This window comes from Crocodylus porosus, unplaced genomic scaffold (genome assembly GCF_001723895.1).
Source record: "Crocodylus porosus isolate Cpor-Errol unplaced genomic scaffold, CroPor_comp1, whole genome shotgun sequence".
Lineage (NCBI taxonomy): Eukaryota > Metazoa > Chordata > Crocodylia > Crocodylidae > Crocodylus > Crocodylus porosus.
In genome coordinates this window covers 94,496,798-94,510,032 of record NW_017728918.1, presented here as the reverse complement: position 1 = coordinate 94,510,032, position 13,235 = coordinate 94,496,798, and the positions used below count along the sequence as shown (strand labels likewise).

The window sequence follows — 13,235 nt, the reverse complement described above, 5'->3', positions numbered from 1 at the left end:
ACCTTCTTTTTACCCGCTATGTATTTAAAAAAGGACTTCTTGTTGTCCTTGATCTGGGTAGTTAGTCCCAGTTCCATCTCCACCTTGGCCTTTCTGACTGCCCCCCTACAGCCCCGAGCAACAGAGGTATAGTCCTCCCTGGTGATGGCCCCTCCCTTCTATTGGGTATATGCCTCCTTGTTAGCTAGGAGACGTTCCCATATGCTTTTGGTGAGTCATGGGGGCTTTTGCGCCCTCTTGTCTCCTTTGATCCATGTTCGGATTACCACCCTTTGAGCTTGGAGGATTGTCTTCTTAAGGAATGACCACTCTTCTTGGACACCCAACTCCCCTCCCCTCCGGGACCTCAGTGCTTCGCCAACTATTCTCCTTACCTCATTGAAATCCATCCTCCTGAAGTCCAGGGCTGTTGTCTTGCTGCAGGCCATTGCCACCTTGTGCTGGATGGTGAATTCCAGCAGGCGATGATCACTGTCGCCCAGGTGGTCGAGTACCCGCAGACCCCTCACCAGGTTGTGTGCCCATGGCCAGGACCAGATCCAACAAGACGTCTCCCCTGGTGGGGCTGTGCACCTCCTGGGTTAGATGGAGGTCCTGTCTCTCAGCTAGAAACCTACGTGAGTGGTCAGACCTGGCTGACTGCTTTTCCAGCAGATGTCTGGAAAGTTCAGGTGACCCATGATGACCACATCCTTTGACCTAACTGCCTCCGTGAGCTGACTTAAGAATTCCCGGTCTAGCTCTTCCCCTTGGTTGGGTGGTCTGTAGTAGACCCCCTTCATTAAGTCCCTTTCCCCTCTACTTCCTTGTATTCTAACCCAGAGCACTTCAGTGTGCCCCTTCTCTGACCCAGTGCTACTCGTTGAGAATATGTATTTCTCTTTGACATAGAGCCTCACACCCCCAATTTTCCTCCCTCTCCTATCCCTCCTGTACAGCCTATTGCCCTTGATATTCACTGCCCAGTCATGCGTTGGGTCCCACCATGTTTTGGTGAGCCCCACTATGTTTGGTTGGTGTTACCTAGTAGGAGGGTAAGTTCCTCCTGCTTGTTCCCCATCCTATGAGCATTAGTGTTGAGGCATTTGAGGCCTCCTGAAAATGCATGCACTGCCCCCCTAATCTCAGTACTACCTGGGCCCCTATTGCTTACCTAGGTATTTGTTCTGCTCATCATCCATCTAGGCTGGGCTGTTCTTGTGGGTGACACTTGGTTTAGTGGTCCAATGCTTATTCTGCCCTCGTCTTCCCCTTCCCCCGATGAGCCTAGTTTAAAGCCTACCAGAGGAGATCAGCCAACCTAAAGAGAACACATGCTTACCTTTGAGGGAAAGGTGAGGCCCATCCCACCTGAGCATGTCTCTTGTCCTGATGTGTGGGTCCATTGTCTAGGAAGCCGAAGCCCACCTTGAGACACCATTCTTGAAGCCGCAAGTTGACCTCTCTGATGCAGGTCTTGTGTCATCTTCCACGTCCACTCACTGGTAGGACAGAAGAGAATACCACTTGTGCCTCTATCTCCTTCAGCATGCCCCCCAGAGTGTGGTAGGATCATCAGGTGATCAGGGCTTCTGACCGCATCATTAGTGCCCACATGGATTAGGACCATGGGGTAGTAATCGGTGGGCTGGATAATGGCCTGGATCATCCCTGTCACATCCTGAATCTCTGCTCTGGGCACGCAGTAGACCTCACGTATCGAAGGGTCCTGGCGACATGGAACCCTCTGTACCTCTCAGGATGGAGTCGCCTATGACAATCACTCAACATTTCCTCCTCTGGGTCTGCTTAGCTCCTTCAACCTGTTCAGTGTGGAGAGGGTGGAGTTGCCTCCTCTCTGGAGGTTTCCTCCTCTCCTTCCTTCTCCTGCAGTGTTACCAGGGCCTCGTACCTGTTCTCCAGCTGGACTGGAGGAACTGGTACTGCTCTGCTGTGAGCAGCCCTGGTTCTGGAGGGGACCATCTGCCACTCTGCAGTGGAGGGCACCTCCTGGGGTGCTGCTTCCTTGGATACAAGGCCCTGCAGGGAGAGAAAATACCCATCAATTTCATCCTCTGCCTCCCTGATTCCCCTCAGCCTACTAGCCTCCTCCTGGAGCTCCCTCACCTGCACCTCCAGGGCCCTAAGATGGGCACCTGCAGGACAGGTGTGGGTGCCCCCATTCCTTGCATCCTCCACAGGCCAGGGGGCAGGGGGACACCAGCTCCCCCATGGGCTCTGTCTGGGTAAAGGCCTCAGACAAACCTTGGGTAGGCTGCACCCCCCAGGCAGGGGACCTAGTAGCACTCCATGTCATCACCATGTTATAAATTGCTATCTATTTATATTTTTGTGTGGTCCCTTCACCCTACCCTAGCTGGAGTCTCCCTCCTGGACCTTCCTGCTCGCCCACCTGCTGTCGCTGCCCTTGCTGTGGGCTCCACTGCTGCGTCTGCCTGATGTGGAAATCATGATAGGGTCACTGCTTGGCTAACAGAGCGCTTTATTTTACATGGCCATGGGAGAAGAAGCAAGGGCGGCTAATTCTCTGCAGCTGCAGGATACAGACTCTGTTATATACTTGTGAGAAAAAGACACACAGGAGCCTCCCCCTGAATACACTCTTGGCAGTCTGATGACAAATCACCCTGGAGTCTTACTAGACTAAACCTATTTTCTCCGTTTTCTCCAGCTGTCTCCTGATAAGTTTATCTCAAGGTCTCTTTGTTTTTTGGGCTTTACTTATTATGCTCCTTATTATGGCTTAACTTTTCCTCATCCTTCCCTCCCTTGTAAGCGCTTGTGTTTACATCTCTATATTCATAAGACCTTTGACATCTTCTTGACGCTTACACTCGCAGGCCACTTCTCTGAGCACCATCATCTGTAACTCAGTTGCAGACAACCTAGAAACACTCTGGACAGTTTTTGCTAAGCAAAGGCGTGAACAGCACAAAATTATTTGGAAAGTAATAAAAAGAGCAAAAAAGCATAATACACTTATAATGCACCACTTCAATAGGGATTTAACCAATCCCCCTATATTTGGCAGCCAACCCCACCAATCAAAGGATTTCTCTTTGGAAACAGCATGAATCACTTGCAACTGCTTTCTTATGGTGCAGAGATCCCCCTGCACTCATTGGTGCTGATCTATCCAAGTGCAGCATGTGCGGTTCACAACTGCATATACCCCTCCTTGGGCGACTAGGAGACAGTCCAGGGCCATACGATCTTCAACAGCTACTTGCCCCACCTGGGTAATCCTATCATTGAGAGCTCCCAAAGCATGGGCACTAGCATTGATAAAGTTCTCCATGACTTCTGAAATATTTATAATGGCCTTTTCTAATTCAGCTACACCTAGCCATGGGAGGAATGCCCTGGTAAATTGGTGAAACCCTGTGTCAGAGAACCAGCGGGTTCTCAACTGCACGCCGATGGCTGGGCAAGCCAGGCGGAAAGTTGGACACTTCATGCCAAGAGAGGCTAGGGTGCAAGTCAAACGTCGGGATGACTCTGCCCAAGGTACAGGTGCCAACTCAATTCCATGGTATAGTCTTATGGGTGTCATCCCCACACAGCCAGTACAAACCAGGAGCTGCTGCAGTACTAAGATCCCTACAGGGTGTGTTTCCCTCCCGACATTTTTGATTGACCTGTAGGGTGTAGGAAAGGACACCACATAAAAATCAAAGCCATTGAGCATTAAACTAGACATCACACTGTAGTTCCCCCATTTGAAGGTGTAAAGATGGCTATGGGCGCCCCGTCGCAAAAATGGGTCTGAATCTCTCCTGACACTTTTCCCCTTTTCTCAGTCCGTGGCCAGGTGAAGGTCACCTTGCATCTGGGGTAATGCTTTACAAAGTAGCCAGCCTCCCCCGTTCTTCCTGTCCTATTAAACTTATAACAGAGGGCTGCTTCCAGCCCTGAGGACAATTTCCAGCTGTCTCGAGCTGGTTTCCACCACATAGATATTGACAGTTGGTTTCTGCTAGATGGGGGGGAAAACCTGACAAAGCTGGTATTGGAGTCAGTTCCTCAAGGGGGATCAGCACCCCAAGCATTGGGATTCCCTTGGTTGGGTGCGTGGGCCCATGTATGTATACCCAGCAATTTGTAAGGTTTCCTGCATGAGCAATGCTCTGTCCTAGGAATACAACACTGTTCTCTTCCCTTGCCCCAACTGGAACCCCTGGCAAGAGGTAAAGCAAAAGAAGGGACATCTTACGGCCTGCCTGAGTGCTATCCCAACGCAGTTATCTCCTGGAACTCTGAGGAACTTTCTTCAGCTAAAACTTCGGCCTCCAGCACACTACTAATAACAAAAGACTGATCATAAGAATACAAAACAGCGTCACTCCTTGGGGAGTTTCTAAATCTACACAATTTTCCTACGGGTTAGTGCTATTCACACTAATATTACTAAAGAATATTAGTACACAGAACTAAAGTTCATAGCTTCAGATGAAGCTTGGCTAGCCAGGTAGGCTATTTTCGAGACTTTGTCGTCTAATCTTCACTCACAGGAACCCTCTGGATCTTCAAGGAGGGATCGCCGGTGAGAGAAACCTTCCACCCCGTTGGGGCAGATACCTTTTTGCAGTGGGAGGTATGGATCCAAGCAGAAACCTCGGCAACCTTTACGGCAGTTGGGGTAGTTAGCAGGACCTGGAAAGGCCCCTTCTACCGAGGCTGCAGGCAGTCCTTCCTCTGGTGGACCTTAATCAAGATCCAATCTGCCAGTTGGATCAGACTGACAACCGAGTTACCACCTAGAGACTGATGCTCTGCTGTGGCTTTAACCTACAAGGAGATAACCTTGAGGGCCTTGGTGAGCCCTTGGCAGTAGGTTAATAGGGAATCATGGAGATGAGTCAGGTGTTGGGGTGGAGGTGCGGCGAGTCCCCTCATGGGTCGACCCATAACAATCTCAAAAGGGGTCAGACTCGAGGATCTCTGAACCGAATTTTGGATTTGGAAAAGAACCAAGGGAAGGGATTCTGGCCACTTTAGACCAGTATGTTCACAAGTCTTTGCCAGGCGAAGCTTAATATCAAAGTTTTTCCGTTCCACTTTACCTCCACTCTGAGGATGATTTGGGGTGTGGAGTTGGAATAGAATGGAAAGGGCCTTGCAAACATGTTGGACTACCTGGCCAATGAAATGAGGGCCTCAGTCTGAGTCCAGGGAGAGGGGTAGACCGAAGTGGGGCACCGGGTCAAAAAGAAGTCTCTTGGCCACATTGAGAGCATCAGCTCATTGGCAAGGGTATGCCTCAGGCCAGCCAATGAAAAGGCAGGCAGTGGCCAGCACGTATTTCCAGGGTCCTGACCTGGGCAGTTCAATAAAGTCCATCTGGAGGTGGGAGAAGCGACAGTGCCCTAAAGGTCTGTGGAATGTGTGTGGCTGGCGGGGTGGTTGGCCACGGTTGTATCGTTGACACTGCGGGCACTGGTGACAAAAATGTGCTGCCACAGCAGAAAAACCTGGGGCATACCAATGACGGTCTACCTTGGCCATCATCCCCCCTTTGGCCGAGTGGGCCACTGCGTGGGCCATTTGGGCTAAGAGGGACAACAGTGCCCGGGGGGCTACAAGGCGACCAGACGGGTGTCACCACAAGGAATCAGAGTGGAGGGAGCAGCCTGCAGAAATCCAGGTGTCCTTTTCAGCATCCTTTTCAGCATCTGGGACGACATCCTGGAGGGAGGGGAGGTCAGGGGAGACAGGGGAAGAGAGGTAGAGAGTGGCCTGAAGGACCGGAGCTGAGAATTCTGACAGGGAGGCGGTCTTGGCCACAGCATCCACCCTGTCATTTCCCAGAGACACAGGATCATTAGCAACAGTGTGCGCTTTGCACCATAGGACAGCAAGGGTGGAGGGAAGAAGAATAGCATCCAGGAGAGCGGTAATAAGGTGATGGTGAGAAATGGGAGTTCCAGCAGATGTAAGGAAACCTTGCTGCTTCTAGATCTGCCCGAAAGATTCAATGACAGAGTGGTCAGAACAGACAGCATAACCAGCTCGGAGAACACCATGACTATCTCGAAAACAGGAGCCATCAACGTAAAGAATGAGGTCAGGGTTAGTCAGAGGGGTATCAGAAAGGTCAGGATGGAGAAGAGAAACAAAATCCACAAGCTGGGTACAGTCATGGGGTTGACCATTGGAGGGTGAGAGTAAAAGAGAGGCAGGATTGAGGGGGTCACAGTGAACAAGGGTCACATGGTCTGCCACCAGGAGGACCACCTCGTAATGGGTTAAGCGGCCGGGGGACAGGTGCTGAGTCTGCATTGAAGAAAGGCGAGGACAGTGTGAGGGACAGCAACAGTAAGGGGGTGCCCAAGAACAAGATTATCAGTTTTAGAAAGCAGCAGGGCAGCAGCAGCAACAGCGCGGAGGCAAGGGGGAAACCCAGGAGCAACTGGGTCGAGGGAGACACTATAATAAGCAATGGGATGGTGCAGGGAAGGCCCAAAAAGCTGGGTTAAGACACCAGAAGTAGGGCCTTGGTGTTCATGACAGAAAAGAGTAAATGACTTAGAATAGTCAGGCAAACCAAGAGCGGGAGAAGAGGAAAGGGCTTGCTTGAGCTGGCAGAAGGCTTTCATCCCAGGGTAGTGAGTCAGGGGAAGAGTCATGGGTGACAAGGGTAAGAGGTTTGGAAAGTCCAGAGTAATTGGGAATCCACTGTCAGCAGTAGTTCGCAGCACCTAGGAAACCACGGAGCTGGCATTTAGTCTGAGGGCGAGGCAGAGAAAGGATAGCAGAAAGGTGATGAGGAGACAAGTGATGGGTACCGTGAGAAATAGTATAGCCCAGGTAGGTAACAGAAGCCCGACAGAACTGGAGCTTAGAGCGAGAAGCTTTGTGGCCCCACGCTGCAAGTTGTTCTAAAAGGGCAACAGAATCAGCTTGGCAGTGAGGGAGGGTGTCAGAGCAGAGGAGCAAATCATCTACATACTGAACAAGCACAGAATCATGAGGCAGCTGGACTGTATCAAGGTCAGACTTGAGAAGTTGGCTGTATATGGTGAGTGAGTCACGGAAACCTTGAGGCAGATGGGTGAAGGTATACTGCTGCTGATGAGTAAAAGCAAAAAGATACTGAGAATCAGAGTGAATTGGTATAGAAAAAAAGGCATTACAGAGATCCACTACAGAAAAACAAGAGGCAGAAGCAGGTATCTGGGAAAGAACAGTGGCAGGATTGGGCACCACAGCTGTCAAGGGAACCACAGAACTGTTAATAACATGCAAATCTTGAACAAACCGATAAACTGGCAATCCTTCAGGGGTGAATTTCCTTGGTTTGCGGACCAGCAGGATCGGGGGTATTACAACTGGAGCGAGTAGGTACAAGAACTCCTTGCTCTAGGAGTGCTTGTATGACAGGTGCAATGCCTCAAGAGGCAGCAGCTGACAGCGGGTATTGTGGGGCCGATAGGGGAGACACTCCTGGTTTAACCTTGATAGAAACTGGGATGGCACTCTTAAGAAGCCCCACATCGGTTGTGGAGTGGGACCAAAAGGACTCAGGAAGGTGAGCCAATAGTTTCTGTTGCAACGATGAAGAATTGGGCTCGGGTTCCTGTTCCATTAGTGTCATCATCAAGGAATCTGGGGCTGGGGTAACGAGAGGAAAACCCCATCCGGAGAACAACGAACAGTTGCCCATAACTTGCGAAGGAGGTCTCGCCCCAGCAGATTTACAGAAGCACAAGGACTTAACAAAAAGGCATGTTGCTCAGTAAGGGGACCTAAGGTAAACAAGAGCGGCTGTGTCGCAGGGTGGTCAATAGGTTGATCCCCAATACCTACAGCGGTGATTACTTTATCAGAAATGGGAACCTTAGAAACAAAATCAGAGCTAAGCATAGACAAAGAAGCACTGGTATCAACAAGAAAGGGAACAGTCTGTTTTCCCACAGTAACAGGTATTATAGCATCAGAAAAGGTAGAAAGCAAAGGGGCTAGAGTCTCTGGGTTTTCTCAGCTGTCCTAATACTGATTTTCACCTTCAAAGGACTGGAGAGGAGCTGGTCCAAGTTGTGGAGCGCAGTGGGCGCCTGGCTGAAACGGAGGGGCACTAGCTGAGAGCGGGGGCCCCTGGGGTCTATTTGGGCACTCATTCTTCCAGTGGCCTTTCTGTTTGCAGTAGCGACAGACATCATTAGGAATGTCAAAGGGACTGGGTGGTTGGGTTGAGCAAAACAGTCCGGTGGAGTGCCATGGTCCAGTGTCACCTTGAAGGTCTCTGATTTGCAGAGCCAGCAGTTTTTCCTGAGCCTTTGATTTTTGCTGCTGACCTTTAGTATAGAAATGAGTAGCAGCAGCCAGAATTTCGGTGATGGGTTTAGCTCCCCATCCAATTCCAGCTGTCTGCAGGGACTCAGAAATCTTTGGTAACAACCCTAAAACAAAGGTCTGGATGATCACGGTAGTGATATTAGCTTCTGGGTCTTCATTACTGGAATGTGCCTAAAAGGCTTGGATCAGGCGAGAATTGTAATCGGCAGGGTGTTCTTCTAGCTTCTGTTTACACACAGAAATTTTAGACCAGTCTGTCTTTTGTGGTGAAACCTTAGGGACAGCGTCTAGGATCTATTTATAGACGTCTCGCAGACCGGCATTGGCGGGACCCTGAGCAGGCCAATGGGCCTCTTTGAGGAGGGTATCCCTTTGGTCTCCAGAGAGAAGACCACTGAAGAGAACGTCACTGTAAGTTGGCTTATAGATCTCAAAAAGGGTTTTAAGCTTTTGAGGAAACCTGGTAGGGTCTTCACGGAGCTTAGGGAAAGTAGTTGACCAAGAGATGATTTCTGAGGGTGAGAAGGGGACGTGGACTACCACGGAGTGCCACCTCCCTGGCACAGGGTACTCTCAGAGAGGATACTGTGCCGCAGCAAGGTTTCCGCCCTGGCGAGTAGTAATCTTTTTTACAGTGGCTCCCTTTGTGACTGTGTCGATGCTAGCATTGTGGCGATTCCGAAGAGTGAATTCGATCGGGGAGTCTGAAGATGATCAATCTGTTTCTTAAATTTTTCCTCATTATCCTTGAAAGAAGCCATAAGGGAGCGCTTTTGGTACTCGTCTTCCCATAGGTACCAGGCTTCCATTTGAACGGGGTACTTGCTTTCCAAATTTCCCCAGAGGTGTTTGAGAATTTCATGATCCCAAGGCCCATCTAAGGTCCAGTGTAACTTAGGGTCATCATTGTTATACTGATTCCATTTTGCTAAGTATTGAGTTGACTGGGGCACATATTTTAAATGCATGAACTGGGCAGGATCCCACTGCGGAACCTTAGAGGTCCCGCTACCCATTGTCACGCCTAGGACTTACAGACACCGAAACAGACAGGTACTCACCCTGGCCAGGGACTTTTCCTTCAGAGCCAAGCAGGCAGATGACAGATCAGGGTCCGGAGTGTCGAAGCTGAAGGACTGGGTCAAGGAGAGCCTTCTCAGAGTGATGGAGTCGAAGAGCTGAGATGAGGGTCCTACCCAGGGCGGTCTGTGTGAGGGCACGTCCCGGACTGAGCCCCCAAGATGATGTGGAAACAGGATCACCGCTTGGCTAACAGAGCACTTTATTTTACATGGTCATGGGAGAAGAAGCAAGGGCAGATAATTCTCTGCAGTTGCAGGGTACAGACTCTGTTATATACTTGTGAGAAAAAGACACAGGAGCCTCCTCCTGAATACATTCTTGGCAGTCTGACAATAAATCACCCTGGAGTCTTACTAAACTAAACGTGTTTTCTCCGTTTTCTCCAGCTGTCTCCCAGTAAGTTTATCTCAAGGTCTCTTTGTTTTTTGGTCTTTACTTATGCTCCTTATTATGGCTGAACTTTATTTTTGCTTGCCCCAGTACTTTTCCTCATCACGCTTCTGCCTCTGCCTTGGGTCAGGTAAGGGGGCACGTGTGTGTGGAGATGCATGTGTGCCCAATTCCCTCCTCTCCTCCCTGCTCCTGGCTCCTGAGTGCCAGGGGCTATGCCAAACTGTGGCTTTTAAAGGCTGTTTTTTGAATTTCCTATGGCTGCCCCAACAGCCAATCAGGCCTCCTGTCTTCCTGGAAATGCCTGCTGGCAGTCCTGCCCCCTGCATTCCCCAGGTGGGGGGATCTGGTGCCTCCAGTGCCTGTGCCCTGAGTGTTAGCCCCAGGGGTGCTCCCTGGCCAGCGGGGACAGTCCCCCCTAGCCCTCCCCCTGTTTGTGTGGTGCAGCTCAGGAGTGTGGCTTCCTACCAGCTCAACTAAAAGGGATCCAGGGGGCTTCCCCTCCAGATCTGGCTCAGCTGTGCCATCTCCCTCTGCCCCACTTACCTTTGGGGGATCAGCTGTTGCTGCCTCTGCTGCTGGCTGCACTGCTGTGTCCACATCTGCCTCTGCCTCGGGTCAGGTAAGGGGCACACGTGTGTGGGGGGATGCACGTGTGCCCCGTTCCCTCTTCTCCTCCCTGCTGCTGGCTCCTGAGTGCCAGGAGGCTATGTCAAACCGTGGCTTTTAAAGGCTGCAGTTTGAATTTCCCATGGCTGCCCCAACAGGTCTTCCCGGAAGTGCCCGCTGGCAGTCCCGTCCCCTATGTTCCCCCGCTGGGGGAAAGAGTATGTCATACAAAAAGAATATGTCATACTGCTTCTGTGACATATATATTAATATTTTGTTTTTCTTTTATAAACTTCTGCCTGAGTCAGTTGACTAAGAAAGTCAAGAAAATAATGGTGTTCATTATATAAAGTATCAGTGTAGTGCACCTATGACGTTTACAAATCTCATTGAATTATAAATTGAGTTCTATGTACTTGACCTGCAGAAACTGACTTTTTTTCATATGGAACTTAAACATAAATATCCTAGAAGATATTGTAATCCTTTTTCTGAGGTACTTCAAAGTAACCAGTTAAGAAACTCCAGCTCTAAAAATCAAGCAAAACAAAATTAAATCAACATCAGACTATGCATGTGCAACTGCCCAATTTATAGCATTAAAACTACTGTACAGTTTTTTTCTTGAAACTTTCCTTGTATTTTAAGATGATCTACAAATGAAGCCAAGTTTCATCTTTCCGTCTTTAGATATTGCTAACTACCACTATACATAATTTTTGGTTGAAATATGATGCATTTCTTATTTCGTACATGCATTGCTAAGCTCTAAACATGGTATACATTTGAGTTGCTGACTTGGGCTAAGTACAGACAGTCAAAAAAATCCCACAACTGAATAGATTCAGTCTTTGCAGGTCAGCCTAAGCTGCATAGATGGAATTGATAAGTAAATGAACAGGCATTCATTTTGATTCTGGATATGTAACCACATGCCTGCAGTGATGCAGGCCAGAAGCCAGCGGGTGCTAGAGCATGCCACCCTGCTTTGCTGGAGCAGACATCTTGGGCCAAGACTAGCTCACCCACCCTGTGAGGGGGGAGGGTTTGTGAGGAAGGTGCAAAATATCCTGGGATGCTGAGGGACTGTGAATTAACTTGAATCTGGAGGGGACCTGGGACAGAAGTTCAATAAACTGATTTAGCCTAAATCAGTTAAGTCTGATACTACATCCATCCAGGCTCATCTTAAACTGGTTTTGGCCATTTTGAAAGTGGTTTATGTGCACTGAACTTCTGTTGTGTTACAGATCTGAACTAGTTTCCAGTCACTTATACTGGTTTATGTGTAACTTCCATCCCTAACCTAGGTGTCTAGCAGAAAGCATGAGTTTTATGGCTAGGGTAACAAAAAACAAGTTATATAATTTTGCTTTCTGGAATGGTGGGAGAGCCAAGGAGATAGTAGAATAGTACCTAAACATACTTTCTAAGTCTAAAATATCTAAATTGGAAAATATTATGTATCTAAAATAGTACCTCAAAATGTTTTTAAAGCAGCATACTGTTCGATTATGCAAGAATGTGAATTTTGAGTGTATAGTTTTGAGGGTAGACGGTAACCACTGAAAATAAATAATTTGTCAAGCATATTGATAACAAACAAAAACCCAGCTCTACAAGGTTTGTTTTTATTTTCCTTTGTTTCAGTACCAGAGGCAGTTGGCCTAATTGAGGTGCTAGTTCTGTGTGACAACACTATCAATATATCTTGGAGTGAGCCCTCACAACCAAATGGACCTAGAGAATCAATTCGCTATCAAATCATTATCAATTTCTTGCCTGCTATTCCTGCAACTCCTTTGAAAAAAAGTGAATTTCCAAATGGGAAGCTTGCCTGGTCTATTAACAATCTCCAAAGTGGAACAAAGTACAAGATCAAGGTATAGTTGGAAGTGACTTTTAATATGGGTTAAGCCTGAAAATATCCTTATACATTTTCAGCAGCAAGTTACTAAGTCATTGTTTTATAAAGTAAATTCTATGTTCTAGCTTTTTCTCTTGTTAGGTTCTTGCTTTTCATCCGGAGAAGAACTGGTTTTCTGAAAGTGTCCCTATATTTGCAACAACTTTTGAGACTCCACCTGTACCAGTCAATATTATTGCCAGAAACACCAGTGTACAGCTAGAATGGACACTTCCTTTACATGTTAACACAACCAGATTTTGGTTTGAATTGCAGAAGGTAAAAACTTTCATTTTTCTTTTAAGGTGAAAAGTAGAATCTGTTCAACTCCTTAGGGATGCTCAGAATGGGGAAGTCAAGGATGCTCATTAATTAATTTGGAGAATATGTCATTGCGTCTTCTAACCCTCTAAAAAGGGGCAAGGTAAAAGCAATGGTGGCCATTGCAAGGGAGAGCTATCCTGTCAGCATGTAGTTTCTAGGGGCGTATCCACATATGCAGGCACGTGCACTTGCAGCAGCTCAAATAGAAGTGGTGCAAAATTGAGGCACGGCATTTTGCCTCAGTGCACGTACCCAGACATGCACTTTGGTGTGGGGCAAATTGTGCCACTTGGGGCAAAATAACCCTGCCTGGCTCCTCCTGGATCCATGGCCAGGGGGAGCTAGAGACTAGGGCCAGCACCTGTGCTGTCCCCAGCAGTGTAAGAAGCTGCCCTGTCTTGGCCCCATCAGTACAAAATGCTGCCCTGGCAAGTAGCTCAGGGCTGCTCACCCTCAGGAGCTTCTGGGGCCCAGCCAGTTGGTACCTGGGGACACTACCCCTTGTGCCAGCTGGACTGCTGAAGCATCCCTGAGAGTTCCCTGCACCCTCTACCCACTGCAGGGGTCTGGCAGTGGGGGCTGCTGCTTGGCTGTGACCTGCTGCACACCTGCCAGACCCAAATGAGGC

At 48.8% G+C, this 13,235-nt stretch overlaps 1 protein-coding gene across 1 annotated transcript in view; it reads left to right on the top strand.

Moving 5' to 3' along the window:
• Positions 1 to 13,235, top strand: part of ROS1 (ROS proto-oncogene 1, receptor tyrosine kinase) — a 120,069-nt gene that overhangs the window by 59,862 nt on the left and 46,972 nt on the right. The window contains exons 30-31 of the mRNA XM_019538192.1: positions 12,028 to 12,260; positions 12,386 to 12,562. Of these exons, the coding sequence (XP_019393737.1) occupies positions 12,028 to 12,260; positions 12,386 to 12,562 (410 nt within the window). The remainder of the gene's footprint in view (positions 1 to 12,027; positions 12,261 to 12,385; positions 12,563 to 13,235) is intronic.